The sequence below is a fragment of the Ipomoea triloba genome, chromosome 12 (genome assembly GCF_003576645.1).
Source record: "Ipomoea triloba cultivar NCNSP0323 chromosome 12, ASM357664v1".
Classification (NCBI taxonomy): Eukaryota; Viridiplantae; Streptophyta; class Magnoliopsida; order Solanales; family Convolvulaceae; genus Ipomoea; species Ipomoea triloba.
Genome location: NC_044927.1, coordinates 3,326,537 through 3,344,232, shown reverse-complemented (window position 1 = coordinate 3,344,232; position 17,696 = coordinate 3,326,537). Strand labels below are relative to the sequence as shown.

The window sequence follows — 17,696 nt, the reverse complement described above, 5'->3', positions numbered from 1 at the left end:
TTTGGTAGTATACTTAAAAATGAACATTTAATGTACTAAAAATGAATATTAATATACTAAAAATAAATATTATGTCAATGATCCATCTTGCAAGGTGAATCACTCTGGATATGATCTTGCATGGGCTCTGCAATAGATTGCGGACTAGTATTTTTTTAATGTCTACCTATTAGTCTAGTATTTTATGGCTCTTCTTTGGCCTAATTACACAACAAAAGTTATGGTTTTAATACAAAAAAAAAGTCCTAATTACACAACAAAAGCTAGTTTATGAGTGACCGAGCTTTATATATTAGCTCAAATTTTCATCAATATAGATGCATCAAACTCTGATGCTTGAACTGGACAAGGAAACTACATTGAGCAATAAAGAAGGCACCATTTATGCCAATTCTTCAATTATTTATGAGTTTAGAAGTCAATACATTATACATACCTAGTTTTACAAACAACCTTAAAGAAGAACAATTACAAATATGATAAAGTTCTTGCCTATGCAGGGCTTAAGCCCAATGTGGGGGCAAGAAAATCAATACCAAATAATTACTGGAAGCTATTGAGGTAATAATTAATTACATACACCCGAATTGAAGATTCATGGCCTGAGGGCAGCATAGGTAGATGAAGAACCTCTTTTTTGTTTTTTGTGAGGATGATGGGGCCCGCCCTTCCTGGGAGACTCATCAATGTCACAAGGCACATACAACATGGATTTATGGTCTGGGCATTTCTGGTAGTGCAAGAAAAATTCCTTACAAACCTGGGCACTTCTCTGATTAGGAAGATCCAAAATGCAGTTATTGTCTATATCAAGAACCTTGGTTTCTAGAAGCTTCCTGCATTCCGGCCCAATCTGGGTAAAATAATTGCTGCTCAAGCTCAGCTCCTCAAGATCTTTCAGCTTGCATAGAGATTCTGGAACAGCCCCATAAAGATGATTGCTTGTGAGGTTCAGAATCTGCAGTTTTTCCAGGCACCCAAAGGATTGTGGAATGGGACCTGTTAATTGGTTAATACTGGCATCGAAAACTGTCGAGTTTTTGAGAAGCCCAATTTGGTAAGGAAGACAACCGGAGAGTTTATTGTTCAAGAACAGAACTTCGAGCAGAAACGAAGCATTGCCGATGCTTGGGGGGATTTGGCCGGAGAATTGGTTGTTGGCTAAGGTGAGGAAGAAAACCGGCGTGGATCCGAGGTTGTCGGGGAGCGGGCCGGAGAAGAAATTGTTGTTGAGGAACAGAGCGTCGAGGTCTAACGTGAAAACCTGCGGGTGGACCGGGCCGGTTAACATGTTGAACCGGAGATCCAAATAGGTTAAATTCGTGGCTTCGAGGACGGAGGTGGGGAACGCGCCGGCGAGGTTGTTGTTGCTCAGGTCGAGCTCGAAGAGCGTGGGGAAATTCTTGACCGGAACTCCCGGTGCCCTGATGAAGTTGTTGGAGTTGACGTGGATAACCACCAATTCGTTGAAGGACTCCACGAAGTTGTTAAGCGACAGGCGGTCACCGTTGAAGTTGAAACCGTTGAAGTAAATCCCACCGACCCTTTTCTTGTCGCCGCCTCTGGGCACGTAGCAGAAGAATCCTTCGTATGATTTCTTATTTATGCACAGGTCGTTGCCAACCCAGGTTCTGGTTTTGTTGTATGGGTCACTTGTTATGGATTTCTTGAAAGTCCTTATGGCTTTAATTGACCGGCGAATTACCGGATCAACCGGCGGCGGCGGTGGGGGACATTTTGGCGGCGGAGGCGGCGGGGGAGGAGGTTTATAACAACCACAGTCGACGTTATAAACAAGGGAGGCAGGAGGGGAGGTTTCTGATTCTTTGATTTCTGATGGTATTATGGTAGTGGGGAGAAGGGAGAAGAAGAGAATTAGGAGACATTTTGCTGCTCCAAATGGGGTGAAATTGGGTGCCATTCTCATTATGAGTTGGATTTTTTTGCAGGATAGGGAATGGAGGTAGCCCCCATATATGTAGGCAGGACAGAGTGTTGATTTATTGTGGAATTTAATGTGGTTGTTCACTTAGTACAGTTTCTGATGTAAAATATAAAGGAAGTTGGTGGAAAGTATAAACCTTTGTATGATCACACAGCTATATTATATTTGAATGCTAATCCTCTGCTGTGTAATTTTGGGATGGCAATAGCCAATAGATACTTATAATAACCTTTTTTGGTAAATGACAGGACCATTATTTTGACGTTTTGACATTGGTTAAAACGTTTTGTAATGCAGGCGGTTTGGAGTAGAAAACTGATGCTCTTGCAAACGCTGCATTTTGCAACGTTTGCAGTTGGCATTTTCGAGAAAGAAAAATCTTCTCTCAAAACACCCCTACAAAATAAAGCTTCTAAACTAGAGGAGCCGTTCGGCTCCTCAATGTTGCCCATTCATTCGGATGGGCAACAAAAAGTAAAGCAGTAAAGGAGCCTTATTTTATAGGAGTTTCAAGGCTCCATCCCGACTTTTCTCACCCATGTGGAAAACGTAGGAAAATAAAAGGGGAGTAGAGCTGGAGTGCAAGCTGCTCCCCTTATTTATTTTTATTTATTTATTTGTTTGTTTATTATTATTATTATTATTATTATTATTAAATATATGTATATCATTAACCATTTTAATTTTACCAAACATCTTTTTACAAACATAAAGTCTGTTGGTCAAATCTGTTAATATAATTCACTAACCGCTAACGGTTGATTGCCAAACAAGGCCAATATTGATTTATATAGGTTTCATGGGATTAACTCAGTTGATTCGATTAATTACCTTAAAGTCTTGCTCTAGTTATAATGTGGAGGTTTGAATTTCATTGAGAATCTAGGTGGAAACTTGATGACTGAGGGAGTGATAATAAATACAAAATGATGTGTGTGTGAATTTGGCACAATAATATTTGGTACGTGGGGCACGTAGAAAGTTGTGTTGCTAGTGCATGACTTCTGGTTGTACTGGATGTTTGACTATTATTACTATGTGATTGTTTGGTGGTGGAAATTAAGGAAGGAAAAAGTTTCTTCTTGTGCGCACATATTTACATTCATCTCTCTTACGTAGTGGTGAGGTAACATTGGAACAACGTCTTTTAAAAGTCAATTCCTCCCATATTGTAGAGGTGGCAAACATACTCGTGACTCGTCACCGACAACTGTGTTTTTAGTTTCAAGTCTAGCAAGAATTACTTGATCCATTTGAGTTATGACTTAATATAGAGGAATTAGGATTGCCAATTATTTTGTGGTCAAGTGGCATGTAATGACTTTTCTGAATGGGAGGTCATGAGATTGATACCAACTGTAACATTCTTAAATTTTCAAGTTGAGATAGGGAATATCTTAAAGCAAAAGCAAGCTAGCAATCTCAGAACCCAAAATATATTAATGCGGAAGCAATACTAAACGCAGAGGGTGTCACGTCACATCTAGGTAATCCAACACAATCCACAATCTAATCCTCAAAAGTAACCATGCGCCTGAGATGTCTAAGTATCTAATCCTCAAAAGCGCCTGAGATGTCTAAGTATCTAATCCTCAAAAGCGCCTGAGATGTCTAAGTATCTAATCCTCAAAAGCGCCTGAGATGTCTAAGTATCTAATCCTCAAAAGTAACCATGTAATCATAAACTGTCGCGTCTGAAATGTCTAAGTATCTAATCCTCAAAAGTAACCATGTAATCATAAACTGTCGCGTCTGAAATGTCTAAGTATCTAATCCTCAAAAGTAACCATGTAATCATAAACTGTCGCGCCTCCTCAAAAGTAACCATGTAATCATAAACTGTCGCGCCTCCAACAAATCACTATTGACTCTGTTACAATGTAGTATTTCCCATGTGGGGGGTGCAACCGGATGCCACAAACATAGGAGTAAACTTGTCTTTTCTTCCCGTTGTAATTGAAGTCAAGAGTGACAGCGACACAAGCTACTATAAGAAGGTAATTGACACGAGGAATGTGCTCCTCACTCTTCCGTCATACGACCCCCTCACTCCTCCATCATATTTTGTCCCTCACTTCTTTGCCGTATACCCCCTCACCCATTCATCGTACGCCCCATTTACCCCTTCGCCATAAGTCTCTTCACTCCTTTGCGACTGGTCGACTCTTGGGCAGTCCGCCATGCATAGTCATGGTAGCATGTGTTGCTGTCACTCTTGCTTCAATTACGACTAGAAGAAAAGACAAGTTTTACCCTTGGGTTTGATGGTTCACAAACAGAATGGTAAATGGAGGACCTATTTAAGTTACATTTGATTACTAAAGAGATTTAGTTTAGTAAAATTTTAAATAGAGCACCTAATTAAGTACTCCGTGTTTTCAAAAAAAAAATAAAATTAAGTACTCCGTAAATACTAATAGTTTTGGGGCCCTAGTTGGTATTTTGTTTACTCTAAGGATTTAATTTAGTAAAATTTTAAACAGATGACCTAATTAAGTAAATGTCAATAGTTAAGGGACCTCAACTGATATTAACTATTTTTTTTAATGACAAGAAAACCCTGTAATTACTACATAAGGGTGTGGAAAAACCGCACTAAGAAAATTCAGTGTGACAAACTTAAGCAAGAAAGTGTTAGCAAAAATCGAACTTATGACCTATTGGTATAAGAATATGTTTTATCCTCTTTATTACCTTTTTTAGGACTTCAATTTATATTTTTAATTAAATCTTGAAAAAATATAAGTTTATACATTCTATGATTTATCCACATTGGTTAAATAAGATTAGACTTTCAAATTCTTGTATATAAAATATTGATTTATAGTCTCACTTATATATAGTGACTTTGCTCGCATTGATTAGTTACTTCAATGTGAGATTTGGAGCTTATAACTCTTTTATATATAATAATAATAATAATAATAATAATAATAATAATAATAATAATAATAATAATATAGTCAAACAACATGATATTTTTAAAGTTGATGTGTTCAGTAAAATCTTCCATTTCACTTGGTAAAAAACATCAAGCCCTATAAACTCTAAACCAATTCACCGATCTAACACCAGATCTTCCTTGGCTATCCCCCTTGGCAATTTTCCCAATTTGACAGACTTAACTGATAAAATTCAATGATCTTAGCTGGTAAATTAGATGACTTATTGATAAAATTTAATCAATTTTGCTAACTCAATAAAAGAAAATCCAGTTAACCATCCTTAACTGTCCAAATAAGAATTAACTAACTCAACTGCCCTACCAATATTGTAATGATATTTTATCACTTCACATCATCAAACCGAACCATTTAACCTTTTAGGTAGCATGCATGCAATATCTATCCTACTACCTTTTTACTAAATAAATATCAACAAAGAGTGACGAGTACAAATCTAAAGGCAAGTAACATCACCTGAAAATTAATGACAAATTAAGTAAAATTGCATTACTACCCTTCTCCCACAAGATTGAATTCTCAACTCCGGCCCGACATAACATTTGAGAGGATGTAAATTACAGTGACTCAATGACTCAGCGGACAGAGCCAAATGCCGGTACGTACAAGCCCACTTCGAACATAATTCACACACTGTGATTGTCGAGGTTCGAACATTTGTATTTTCTCCCAAATACTATCTACTGAACCAGTGAGTTAAATTCGTACAGACAAAATCACCCTTCTCCCATGCTTGGTGGTTTGAGAACAGATAAAATGAGGCATGATCAATCGTGTAGCTTTAAAGAACGATAGTGCTATAATCCTAATTCTTACCTCTTTAGTTTCCATTCACGAACCTCCCATTGGAATATTAAATGGCCTATAAAAGTAGGTGAATTATCAGGCTATCAGCATATGTCAGTTTCAATATAAATAATTCTCAAAATGACGACTCACGACGTTATCTGCGAACATCATCGTCAAATATTTTGTTCATATTTTTTCATCTTCTTTGTACTGACCCCACTATGAGCTATGGAAAATTATTGTCCCTGCCCTATACATTAATCTAGTGGATAAAAAATTTCACTTAAAATTTACTTTTAATAGTAGGGTGTGATTAGTACTTGGAGTTTGATTCTTGCCACGAATATTACGAATTCAAGTTTAGATTAACCTCATTGTACACAAAAATACATAGTTTAATTCTGCATTTCGAATCTAAATTGACTTGATTTATCTCCTTATAAGCTTAGGGCGAATTCATAGAATTCAAGATATAATTGGGTAAAGTCAGAAAATCTAGGTTAAGAATATATATATATATATACACACACACACATATGGTCCCATTTTGGTTTGATTAATGAAGGAGATTAGAATCGCAACAGGCAACGTGCAAGAATTAATGGACAAAACCACTTGCAAAGTTGAATGCTACATAGTATTAAGTGAGGCATAGCCATATATAATTGTTTATAGTGTCGGCAGCATTATTTTGAGTGGATATTTAGTCTTTAGCTTTCAGACTTTTCCTGTCTCAGTGCACTCTGCCTTAAACCCTTCATCAACCAAACATAATTATTGTGGCTCCTACAATAATCTTTTTCTTTCTTTGCTTTCATATAGCATCATATCATGTAGGGCTATATTATATGTTATTTTATTTTACCCTTTATTATCTAATATATACTCCCTCTGTCCCATTTTACTTGTCCTATTTACTATTCATTGGTCAAACCAACTCTTTCTTCCTTGCTTATTTTCTTTTGTAATTTTTTATTATTTTTAAATTTAATTTTTTGTGTTTAATAATACTTTTAATGTAGTTTCTAAATATATAAAATTTGTATATTAATGCTAAGCTTAATATTATGAAAAATTGGATTAAAAATTACTTCAGTCAAGTCTCGTTAAACGAATCAGACAATCATTTTGGGACGGAGGTAGTATATGTTACTTGATTATTAGTTGCAGAAAGTGGGTTATTTTACTCTATTGAAGTACATTTAGCATTTTCTTATTAGATACAACTAAACTATGTCGTATTGAAGTTTCAAATATTTGATAGTTGGCATCTCACAGATCTTTATTCATGAGACAGGTCAATATGCAAATGTAATACTTATACTAACAAATGTAAAATACTAAATCAGAAATAAAATGTTTGTTACATATAACAAAAAAAACAAAATATTTTTTTAGGACAAATGTCATACTTTTATATTTTGATGTAAAAGTATTATATTTTCTCTTTATAAGTAATGTTGCATTTATAAAGGAAAATGTAATACTTTTACATCAAAATATAAATATATTACATTTTTCCATATAAATAATAAAAATTTTATTCATCTTGATCTAACCCGTCTCAAGGATCTCACAAATAAAGATCTATAAGACAACCTCAAGTTTTTGAAAGTTACATTAAATTTCAATTAATTTAAAGTAGCATAGTTGCCAAATCTAATTTAAGAGCTCTCACAACACATGCTTTCTTTTACGATGTTCAAAATCAAATAATTTTAAAGAAATTTAAACTCAGTTCACTTGGTTTTGGTGTGAACCATGTTCTTTTAGTTACATTTATACCACATTTGATTCACATAATGAATTTTAGAGGATTATGAATTATATTCCATAGAGAACATAATACACGAGCGTAATACAAATCCTATTTAGTTATTTGGTTGAGAATATAGCTCATGCCTAGAATCAATTTTCCCCCAAGTTAAGGATTAACTTGTCAACTTCCCTTCCCAGTGATGCATGAATCCTCACTCAACTTTAGAGCTGTAAAGTTGGAGGGATAAGAAGGGGGAGCATAACCTTGCAGGTATGTGGAAGTTTAGGGCAGTGAGGGAAAATGAAAGCTTCTTTAAATCTCACATGGATGCAGATAACACAACTTTAAGAAAAGAGGAGCCATCAGTGTATTATTACCTTTAGATGCTATCAACTACTCTCATCCTGAAACTATTCAACAGTGTTACCTGCACAAGGGCACATCCATAATAATATCCAAATTGGAAGAAATCAAAAAGCCTCAAATATCCAATGGATGCTCATTAACCATACATGTGAGTATGTGACTGTGAGTGAGACTATATAAAGGTACATACAAACCTTTTTCAACAAGGTGAATTACAAATGCTTGTGTATAAATTCCTAGCAAAACTAATGCAGTGAGTGATCGAAAGGCTAAGTTTTAACCTTGCACCTCAAGTGTCGAGATTTAATGTTCTCCGTCTGGTTTGTAGAAACTTTAGTCGGGCATGTCACAGTGTTCGTTTGGGGAACCAGTAACCATCATAAGTAAGACTGAAAAGAACAATAGGAAAAGCGAGTAGTAAGTTGATGTTCTTGGAATGAAATCATTTAGAAATCTGGATGGAAACACACAATTTCATCCGAGAAAACAGATCTCATGCAACTATTCCATTTGTAGACATTCCTTCATTGTTAGGGTTCTTCACGTATAAAGGTATCCGCACACCACGTTCCCTTAGCTGATTTACCAAACCATAAAGAAATTCAAATGTAAGTTTGTATTGTTTATTAAAATCCTCCCTTACGTCTGGCTGGAGCTTGAACCATTCTCCCAACATCTTGTGCACATGAGAACGAATCATTCTCCATGGCACAGGGTATTTCTCGCAAAACTTCAAATACTCCACCACTAACTCAGCCTGGTCAACTGTGCCATCTTCCTTAATTCCTATACTTCCATTCGTCCACTCGGTTGTCATATATCCAGCAAAGAGGGCAGGGTTCTCGAGAAGAGACTCGGCTGAAAGAACACCCTCTACACCAGTCTCTTCCAAACAACTTTGTACGTCATCCATGTGTCGAATATTTCCATTAGCAAGTACGGGGATTCTCACTGAATTTTTAACAGCCTTGATGATATCCCAGTTTGCTCGAAATTTCTTCCCATCTTTTTCATCCCTTGTTCGTCCATGCACGGCTAGAAGAGCACAACCAGCCTCCTCCAACATCTTGGCATAATTGATCGTATCTTGCAAATCAGGGAAAATACGGATTTTACATGAAACAGGGACACTGAGGTTATTAGCCAGTTTTTCTACCAGAGACCTGACTAGAGAAAGATTATCCATAAGGAAAGCTCCATAGTTCCCCCGCCTTGCAATACGCTGAGGGCACCTGCATAAAGTACAAGCTGAGTTAATATGCAATGCGTATAGAAGTAATGTATGAAGGAAAAATCAATGATCTTTTTGATAGGCAACAAGATTAACTTATTGCTCAAAGTACAGCAAAATAGTAAATGCAAAAACAGAAAAATTTTGAGAGTGGCAATAATTGCATTCTAATCATGAACACCAATTTGTGTGGTAATCAAAAACAGGCTAGTGCCTTGACCAATATATTCACAAATTGCAGTCATCCTATTAGAGAAATATAAACAGTGGAATATCCAGTTAACATGAGTGGAAGGACCACTGGAAGAAAGCAAAGCTTAGTGAAATCATTAAAATCACAATAGACCAGCAAGATAGATAAATGAAATCATTACTTCAATTCCCTATTTCCCTGGTTTTCCTTTCTCTAGCTTTCCATTCTCCATCCTCTAATTTTAAATTGGAAAAATGTACAAATAAGCGCATTTTCTGTTTTCCTTTCTACAGTTTTCTATTCCTCTAGAAAAATGGAGAATTTCTCCGATTAGTAAACACACCCAAAAGTTTTTCAGGTGAAGAGTAATAATACCGGACAAATTAATGGACTAGAAATGACATGATTATCAGCATGAATAACTTGGTTAGAGTACCACAAGCGAGAAAGAGGATGCTACCCGAAGTTGATGTCCACATAATCACAATATGGTTCGACTCTTCGAGCAGCTTCCAGCAAAATGTCAGGGTCGTTTGCACAGAATTGAACAAACAGTGGTCGGTCCTCCTGCAAGTTTACAGAACCCAGTAGGATAAGAACTTAGAATGAAATTTGTATTTTGCAACTCATCAATACACCTTCAAACTTCTCAATTCTCATGTTCAGCAACTTGTATAATAGGCACAGACATCCCACACACCAACCCTATGAAGAGATCTTGTAGTGCTAGGAAGCAAGGTAATTATAATTGGCCCTAGATTGTGGGCAAGGACAAAAGATCGAGCCTTGGCCCTTGGAGTGTGGAATGGCAGGCTCCTTGTGGGCATCTAGTCCTCCCACCTAATGGACAGCTTACCCTCCACAATTATGTCGGACCGGGGTGTGGGGCGAGGGAATTTTGCCTTTTGTTTTTTTGGAGTACTACTGACTCTATTACATTATAGACTTATAGTATCTATTCATCTATACTTTCTCAACCTGTTGAAAGCACAAAGAGTCAATAATCTCAATATCACCCCTCGATCTCATGACCTCCAATTTGAGATAGTCACTACATTTCACTTGACCACAAGTCCATTGGCATGGAAATTTTCCTTTAGTGGGCAAGGAAATTATAATTGCCAGCAAATATATTCATTTAATGGCATGCTTCTTGAAATACTAGTTCAAATTCATATAAAAACATAAGATTTCACAATAGATTATCACATACCCAATTGCAGACAAACACAACGTCAATTTATAAACAAAAAGTTGAAGAAAAAAATCAGCACAAATAAAAAATTTGCAGTTGTGTATCAGTTGATATATGGAGTACCTTGCAAGTGGTGAATTCTAGAGATCGATACTTGTCATTCTCGGTGAAAATACGGGAATGGAGCATAGGCGTATATGCAGCTTGGGCGCCAAACTTACGACAGAGCATACGAAAAGGAAGCTCGGAGTTGTCGACCATGGGGGCGACTATGCATTTGGGCTGCCCCAGCATTTTCCAGTGAGCCCAAGCTCTCTCAATCCGCGCCTCCCCACTCAAGTACCCATGCGGACGCCCCAAATCAGAAGACCGAAAGCTTTCTCCCTCCGATTCGGCGTTCTCTGCGCAGAGAAGGTCGTCTTCGTTGTGGGAAAGGTCTGCAGAAGCTTGGGCGGCCATGGAGATGAAATGGCTTTGGCGGAAGGTTGAGCAGGAGTTTGGTTTCCGGAAGAGAGAAAGAGCGGAGATGTGTTTGAATGTCATGAGGAGGCCATGGGAAGAGCTGAGCAACCCATCGCCGCCGCCTTTGTGCGGAGGGAGGAATGAACCAAGTAACCAACCACTCACGGTGGCTAAGTATCTCAGGGTATCGTAAATTCGTAATGAAAGTCGACGCTATAATGTGGGCTTGGCCCAACTCCCACGTTCATGGATCAAGCCCGCTATGATCTGATTAACAAGTTATCTATGATGTGATATTGTGCTATTATTTGGCGTGATAAATTGCAAGAAAAAACTTAATAAAAAAACAACTAAAAAATAAAATAAGAATATCGAATGAAGACAATTGTTCGGTGGTCATCTCCATCTAGCAGCATGATAGTCATGACCATTTAAAACAGTCATGATTGTCTTGGGTCTAAATCTAGACCGTGTGCTGATTGTTGCAAAGTAAAGGTAACCTGCAAATTAAGTATATATTATTCGATACTCTAGACCGTGTGTTGATTGTTGCGAAGTAAAGGTAACCTGCAAATTAAGTATATATTTTTCGATACTTGAATAGTTGAATTGTAAATAATTAGATTTTAACAAAAATTAATAAGTGATCAAAACAAGAGAATGACAAATACTCCGTAGGCGTAGCTCGGTAAGTATTTTATCTACCCAATATAACCCCTCGCAATGAATTTGAGTGGATTAAAAATCATCTAGATGATGATGATGATGATAAACAGTAAACATTATTACTTGAGAAATTAATAAACACTAAAAAAGTGAAAGAAATTGAGAATGTGTTACTACAGACAGAAGGAAAAGATGTTTGGTCAAGAAAGATACACTACAAATTGTACTTCTAAACTATTTGTGCAGGAAATGCATCTCTGCACGCTTTGCATAGAGGAAAATATGGTGGAGGAGGAGGAAAGGGAGGGGAAATGAAGCATATCCTTCTTTCCGAACTAAACATGGAAAGGGAAAGATGCAACGCCCATCAAAACTCAAAAGAATGAGAATATCTCCTAAACTTACATGGAATTCAATAGGTGCCAGTTTAGTTCTTGTAATCTGGATTGTCACGGAGACCAAACTTAGATAGCACTAGGCAGTAAGACTCCCAATCGGTCCTTCGAAGATACTTCAGCAACTTCTTCCGCTTCTGGACCATTCCTTGAAGACCCTTTCGAGAATGTTTATCCTATAGCATATGAACATAAAACACAAGGGCGCAAGAGGCAATCATATACAATTCATCAAGTGCCATGATGATAAAGTACAAATTTGGAATTCCTTAGGCATTGAGGTCTGAGGAAATGATAAAGTGAAACACATCATGTAAATGCAAGATGTACATCCAGATCCAATTCATTCTTGGATTGATGAAATGATAGAGTGAAACACATCATGTAAATGCAAGATGTTTTACAGGTTGCCCACATATTGATTAGTCTAGGAGACACTGTCAGTCTGTCATAGTTTTGTCTTTCCTCAATCATATGATTTAAAAATAATAATAATAACAATTCAAGAATGCAAATAGCAACTCGTAGTACCTTTACCGTCTATGAAACACCAATGATGAAGATGATTACATATTGAGATAAAACTTACCTTTTTATGGAGAACACCTGATAGGTGTTTGATCTTGGTTGTAAGTTGAGCCACTGCATAAGAATGAAGAAAGCATTAAACTCGTGTAATAATTGATCAGGCATGACATGTAAATTGAATTTAACAAAAGTGTGTATTTTGGGTATTAACTGACATTTAAAAAACATCCATTCTAAAGCCAGTTATCTAAATAAATATGTATAAAAATGAACCAATAGAAGTAGGGAATGCAGAAGTGATAGTGATGAGAAACATAAACTATGACATCAAATCACCTGTCTCTAAGACAAATATCTCTTATGGTGGATAAGAATTGTGACCATAAGAGGAATGGGGGATTTTGGGTAAGATGGGAATAGCAATTCATTGTTTCTCCAGAGTCAACAAAATACAGACCAAACCATGCACATGTATGTACCCAAAAGAAACCCCCACTAACATGAAGTGATGCACAGGACCTCGAGGTCCCTACTTATTTTCGTTAACTCCATCTCACTAGTCAGAATTAACAGCATGAAAATATCCTAAGTGAAACCACACAAAAATCTTCAAAGGCATTGAACATAAAAAAAAATAAATAAAGTTATATAATAAAAAGAAATTTGGAGGAACATAATCATAAAGCAAATTATCAACTAATTCCCTTTTTTTTTGGCCTGCATTCAAATCTCACTCCAATCCTCCACTGAAAAACTGAGACAAAATAGCATAAAACAAGATAGGGAAACATTTGCAGTGCCACCCTTTGGAAGGTAAAATACATCCTTGATAAAAGAAAAGATAAACACAGCAACCCAATAGAGGAACAAAATCAAATTTTAAAATATATTGATTTTCTATTGGCATTCAAACAGTGAAGGAGATGGAGCTGAAAAAAAAGCATAACCCTAGATAGGAAAATATACAGCCCACAACCATGTGGTTGGAGTACAACATAGACAAAATGTGAGAGAAAAATAGCAGGCACAATACAGAGATAACTGAATAAAATAAGTTTACAAATATAGTAATTTTCTGTTAGTATTCAAAAAGTGGAGGAGAACCCATGAGGCAATGAATAAAAGATTCAGCAGTCAACTAATTGGCAAGAAATGCATCGAGACAAAAGGAACTAACGAGAGTTATGTATTAACAAATCTCAGAAACAGTTACCCTGAACACGAGCAGAACCACAATCTGACTCTGACATTTTAAATTCATCTCTGACCTTCTTAAGCTCCAGCTTCATTTTTTCTGCAGATGACATGTTGCCTGGATCGAAATACTGCAAAACAAGAATATAATTGCCTATACTAACTAAAAAGAAAATTTGCTGAAAATTTGTTACAAGAACAGCATAGGAACATGCTGAAAATACAATGAAAGTAAAACTTACCTTCTCAACTAAGTGCTCCTTTGGAGGATGTGATAAGTATTCTGCATTTTCTCCCAGGTAGCTCAAAACATCAAGTTTTCGAACTGCATGAACCACTACTATTAGTAGACCACATATTATGTGAATATGAGATACTTCTTATAGGTTCATACAACAATGGGAAAGAGCAAAAGGGAAAAGGAAAGTCACTACACTTCCCAATAAAACAGAAATTCCAACAGAATAAAGCTTTTGCACAGGGAAGTAAGCCTGTATGTTATTTGCAACATCCCAACTAAACATTTTAAAATCTCAGGCTACCTAAAAAAAGCATGCACTACTTTTTTTTTCTTGCATTCATGTTTCCTTTAGAAAGGATGAAAAACTTTAGTGAAAGATTGATCATTAAGCATAGAACAATCACATTATCCTACTTACTACAACATTAGGCATGCAAAACCAAGGAAAAACAAGTAATAAATATTAGTTAATGATCAATTTTGTATGTACTTGTGCTATTTCTGTTATCATGACTAGATGCGTCAATCTGAACTAGAGATTCCCTCAATTGGTCATAGATTCCACCAAGATTAGACTCTTTGTCTTCAATCTCCCTAAGCTTAATCAGTCTATCATTCAACTCTTCTAATGAAAACAAATCCTTCTTTCCCTTGTGCTCCGGCCTCAATGATCTCAACTTTTCCCCCAGATCCCGATGGTTATACTCCCTCACATACATCTGTCTCATAGCTGCCCTGTTATCCAAATCCTTGTTCTCCTTCAAGAACATTGAGGTGTGCAACTTGTCGCTACCAATCACTATCGGCACTTCTTTTGGGCTCGGATCACCCTGTCTCAGCCTTAAGCTATCCTTAAAGTTAGAAAGTGAGAATGAATCATTTTTTTGGTCCAGCAAGCTCATGCGAATGGTGTCAAACAGCTTCCCGGTGGACGGCCTTGCAGCATTGGCATTCCGCTTGTAAATCTCCTGTAATGAGATGTCCTTAGAGGAAGATGACGGAGGAGAAGGTGACCGGTTTCCACCTATATGTGTTGGCCGCAAGGGAGCTACCCGACTTCGGAAGTCGGCTAGTTTCTTCTGTATTTCCTCTGAATAGGTAACTTTAGATGGTTGTTGTTTGGAACTGGAAAACGAAGAAAGCGGGACAAAATTTGACAGCTGCCATTTAGGGCACCGCCGAAGAATTCTGATATTGGCCGCCATGAGCAAGCTCTGACGTTTAAAGGCCAAACCCTGTGAGTGATTTATCTTAATACTGAGGGCTGAGGCTTATCTTCTGTTGATGACAATAGTGTGATTACCCAGATGCTCAATTACCAACAACAGTTCATTCAGTTGTATTTGCATTAGCGACACAATAACTATCTCCTCATGTTTCTTCCCCTTGCCCTGAATCCATAGATGACATCGACAAAGCATAAATATTAAAACTTCAATTTCAGGTAAAAACAATTAGAAGGTTAAAAACAAATAGCGCATGCTAAATATATGTATAAGGCCTAATGTCCTATAAACTTTTCTCTAAACGTATGCAAGATGGCTTCTTTTTTTCTTTTTTCTTTTTTTTTTTTCTTTTCTTTTTCTGAAAGATACTTGTAGATTATGAAGGATCAACAAGAACTACAAGTCTACAACAACTTGATTTCAATCTGCGAGGAAGATGTGTTAAACTCATTTTCTTTCTGATGGTAGGCTGCTCATGAGATCTATTCAAATGATATTGATTCATTTGAATACATAATACATAATACTTTGTTTATTTTTGGCAGAAACTAAACATATTCATATTAAATAGATGGTAGAAAGTGAAATCCTGCTTATGGCGGAAACATATATATCACTTTCTGAATGATAGGCTGCTCACTTTGTTTATTTGTGGCAGGATGATACATATATTCAGAGTTAGACCTCATAGAATTTTTACAGTAGCCCAGAAACAAGAAGTTAGCAAATGAAACCAAATTACAAGAGACAAAACAAAGCCAAAAAAAAAGCTCCTCAGCTCATTACATCGTCTAATCATAATATCAAGCATTCATTCATTATTAGCAAACTACTTCAAGGCAATGATACTTTGAAAGAGCATCGCCGCAAAAATGAGTCCAAAGCAGACAACATTAGAATTAGTTTATCACTGTTGTCACTCCATCATCACAACACAGTGCGCATATTCATATTAAATAGACTGCAGAAACTAAAATCATAGTAAAATTAAATTTAAAAAAAAATGTAACAAGAAATCGTGTATATGAGGTTCTGTTTTTACAAAATGGGTCATCACGAAGAAATGCTGAGTTGTATTCTATTCAATTCTAGTGCTATTGAGTTTAACACACCTGAAATCTGAATAGCAAGAGGGTTTCTGGCTTTCTATGCTCTCTCGGTGATTCAGAATCGCGGAGGGTAAGAGCGAGAGTGAGCGAGTGTCGACTGTCGACTGAGAGGTAGTCAGGTAGGGTGCAATGGAAATAGGCCGGCAAATCTACTATACTAACCAGAAGAGAGATAGGCCTAAAATGGGTAGAAAAAAATGGCGGTCAAATTATTTAATCAAATGGATGGTTCAGATGAATTATTTAATTAAATAGATGGTTAAGATAATTCAAATTAATATTATTAATAGAGATTACCTAATTTAACCTTACTTTTATGATTATCCGTTAATATTCCGTTAACTTTTAACTTACCCATTAATTTCTATAAGAAAGGTTTTAGGTTCGAACCTCATCTCAATCAAATTTGACATAATTAAGTTTCTTACTCTATTTTACTCTTATTAATTTAAATAAATTAGTAGCTACAACAAAAAATGATACATATGTATTTCTTTAATTTAGAATTATGTGTCTACAATACCTTTATTTGAAAAAATTATTCATTATCAAAAAATTAAATTAAATAAGAGAAATAATTTAATTAGTTATATTGTCTTTATTTTCTCTCATGCAAAGATTCTTTACATTCAAATTTATAAATTGATATTCATTACATTGTCCATTATCTTATTTTTACAATATCTTGTAATTAAATATCAAAGTTATAGTACAAAATAATGTTATATATTTATTTACCAAGTATTTTATTAATACTATGAAAAAAATTTTAAAATAATTTGAAGCTAATTATATTAACTACTTAGGGATTGGTTGACAAAGAGAGTACTCAAATAATAACCCAACAAATTGAAGCGGAATCACTCTATTTTACTCTTATTGAATTAAATAAATTAGTAGTTACACCAAAAAATGATACATATGTATTTCTTTAATACCATGAAAAAAAATAAAAAAGAATAGTTTGAAACCAATCATATTAATTACTTGGGGGATTTGTTGACAATGAAAGTACTCAAATAACCCATTACCCAGCAAATTGAAGCGAGAAACTATATCTTTTAATATCTTTGTAATACATAATATTTTAAATTTTCAAATTTTTATTAATTTATTTAATTTTTTTCTTAAACAAGGGATTTCTTTATCCACAATAACTCATTCAACAATAATGGTTGAACCAAATGAACCCCAAGCAGAACACCTAAAGGAAAGTCCATAGCTCCTATATCATAATCTCATTGCATGACGTTGTCATCTATGCTACCAACAATATCTGAATTGTAAATAACACTACCAACAAAAAGGAAGAGAACAAATAGTAAAGATGAAGACAATGACAATGTTACTCAAAAAAGAATTAAGAACCACTTAGAAAAATTCAAAGTAAAAGTAGTATTTATTTAGACTATCATTTTTAGACCAAATATTTAG

The 17,696-nt window shown here is 35.7% G+C and overlaps 3 protein-coding genes across 6 annotated transcripts; all 3 read right to left on the bottom strand.

Annotated features, from left to right (window-relative positions):
* Window positions 1–273: 273 nt before the first annotated feature.
* Window positions 274–1,981, bottom strand: LOC115998994 (uncharacterized protein At4g06744-like). Its single transcript, XM_031238692.1, has one exon. The coding sequence runs from the start codon at window positions 1,925–1,927 to the stop codon at window positions 596–598; it is 1,332 nt and encodes a 443-aa protein (XP_031094552.1). The 5' UTR covers window positions 1,928–1,981; the 3' UTR covers window positions 274–595.
* A 5,935-nt stretch (window positions 1,982–7,916) lies between these two features.
* LOC115999052 (tRNA-dihydrouridine(16/17) synthase [NAD(P)(+)]-like) lies at window positions 7,917–11,143 on the bottom strand. Its single transcript, XM_031238791.1, has 3 exons — window positions 10,565–11,143; window positions 9,707–9,813; window positions 7,917–9,054 (listed from the first exon to the last, which is right to left on the bottom strand). Exons 1-3 carry the CDS (start codon window positions 10,982–10,984, stop codon window positions 8,316–8,318), a joined length of 1,266 nt encoding a protein of 421 aa, XP_031094651.1. The 5' UTR covers window positions 10,985–11,143; the 3' UTR covers window positions 7,917–8,315.
* Window positions 11,066–16,378, bottom strand: LOC115999053. Of its 4 annotated transcripts, none has more exons than XM_031238795.1 (7): window positions 16,266–16,378; window positions 14,418–15,318; window positions 13,929–14,011; window positions 13,706–13,817; window positions 12,554–12,606; window positions 11,975–12,140; window positions 11,066–11,170 (listed from the first exon to the last, which is right to left on the bottom strand). In XM_031238795.1, the coding sequence occupies exons 2-6, from the start codon at window positions 15,130–15,132 to the stop codon at window positions 11,997–11,999; spliced, it is 1,107 nt and encodes a 368-aa protein (XP_031094655.1). In that variant the 5' UTR covers window positions 15,133–15,318; window positions 16,266–16,378; the 3' UTR covers window positions 11,066–11,170; window positions 11,975–11,996. The 4 variants fall into 4 exon arrangements, with proteins under 4 accessions (XP_031094655.1, XP_031094652.1, XP_031094654.1 ...); XM_031238792.1 differs by lacking the exon at window positions 11,066–11,170 and adding an exon at window positions 11,274–11,403; XM_031238794.1 differs by lacking the exon at window positions 11,066–11,170 and adding an exon at window positions 11,388–11,470.
* Between the last annotated feature and the right edge of the window lie 1,318 nt (window positions 16,379–17,696).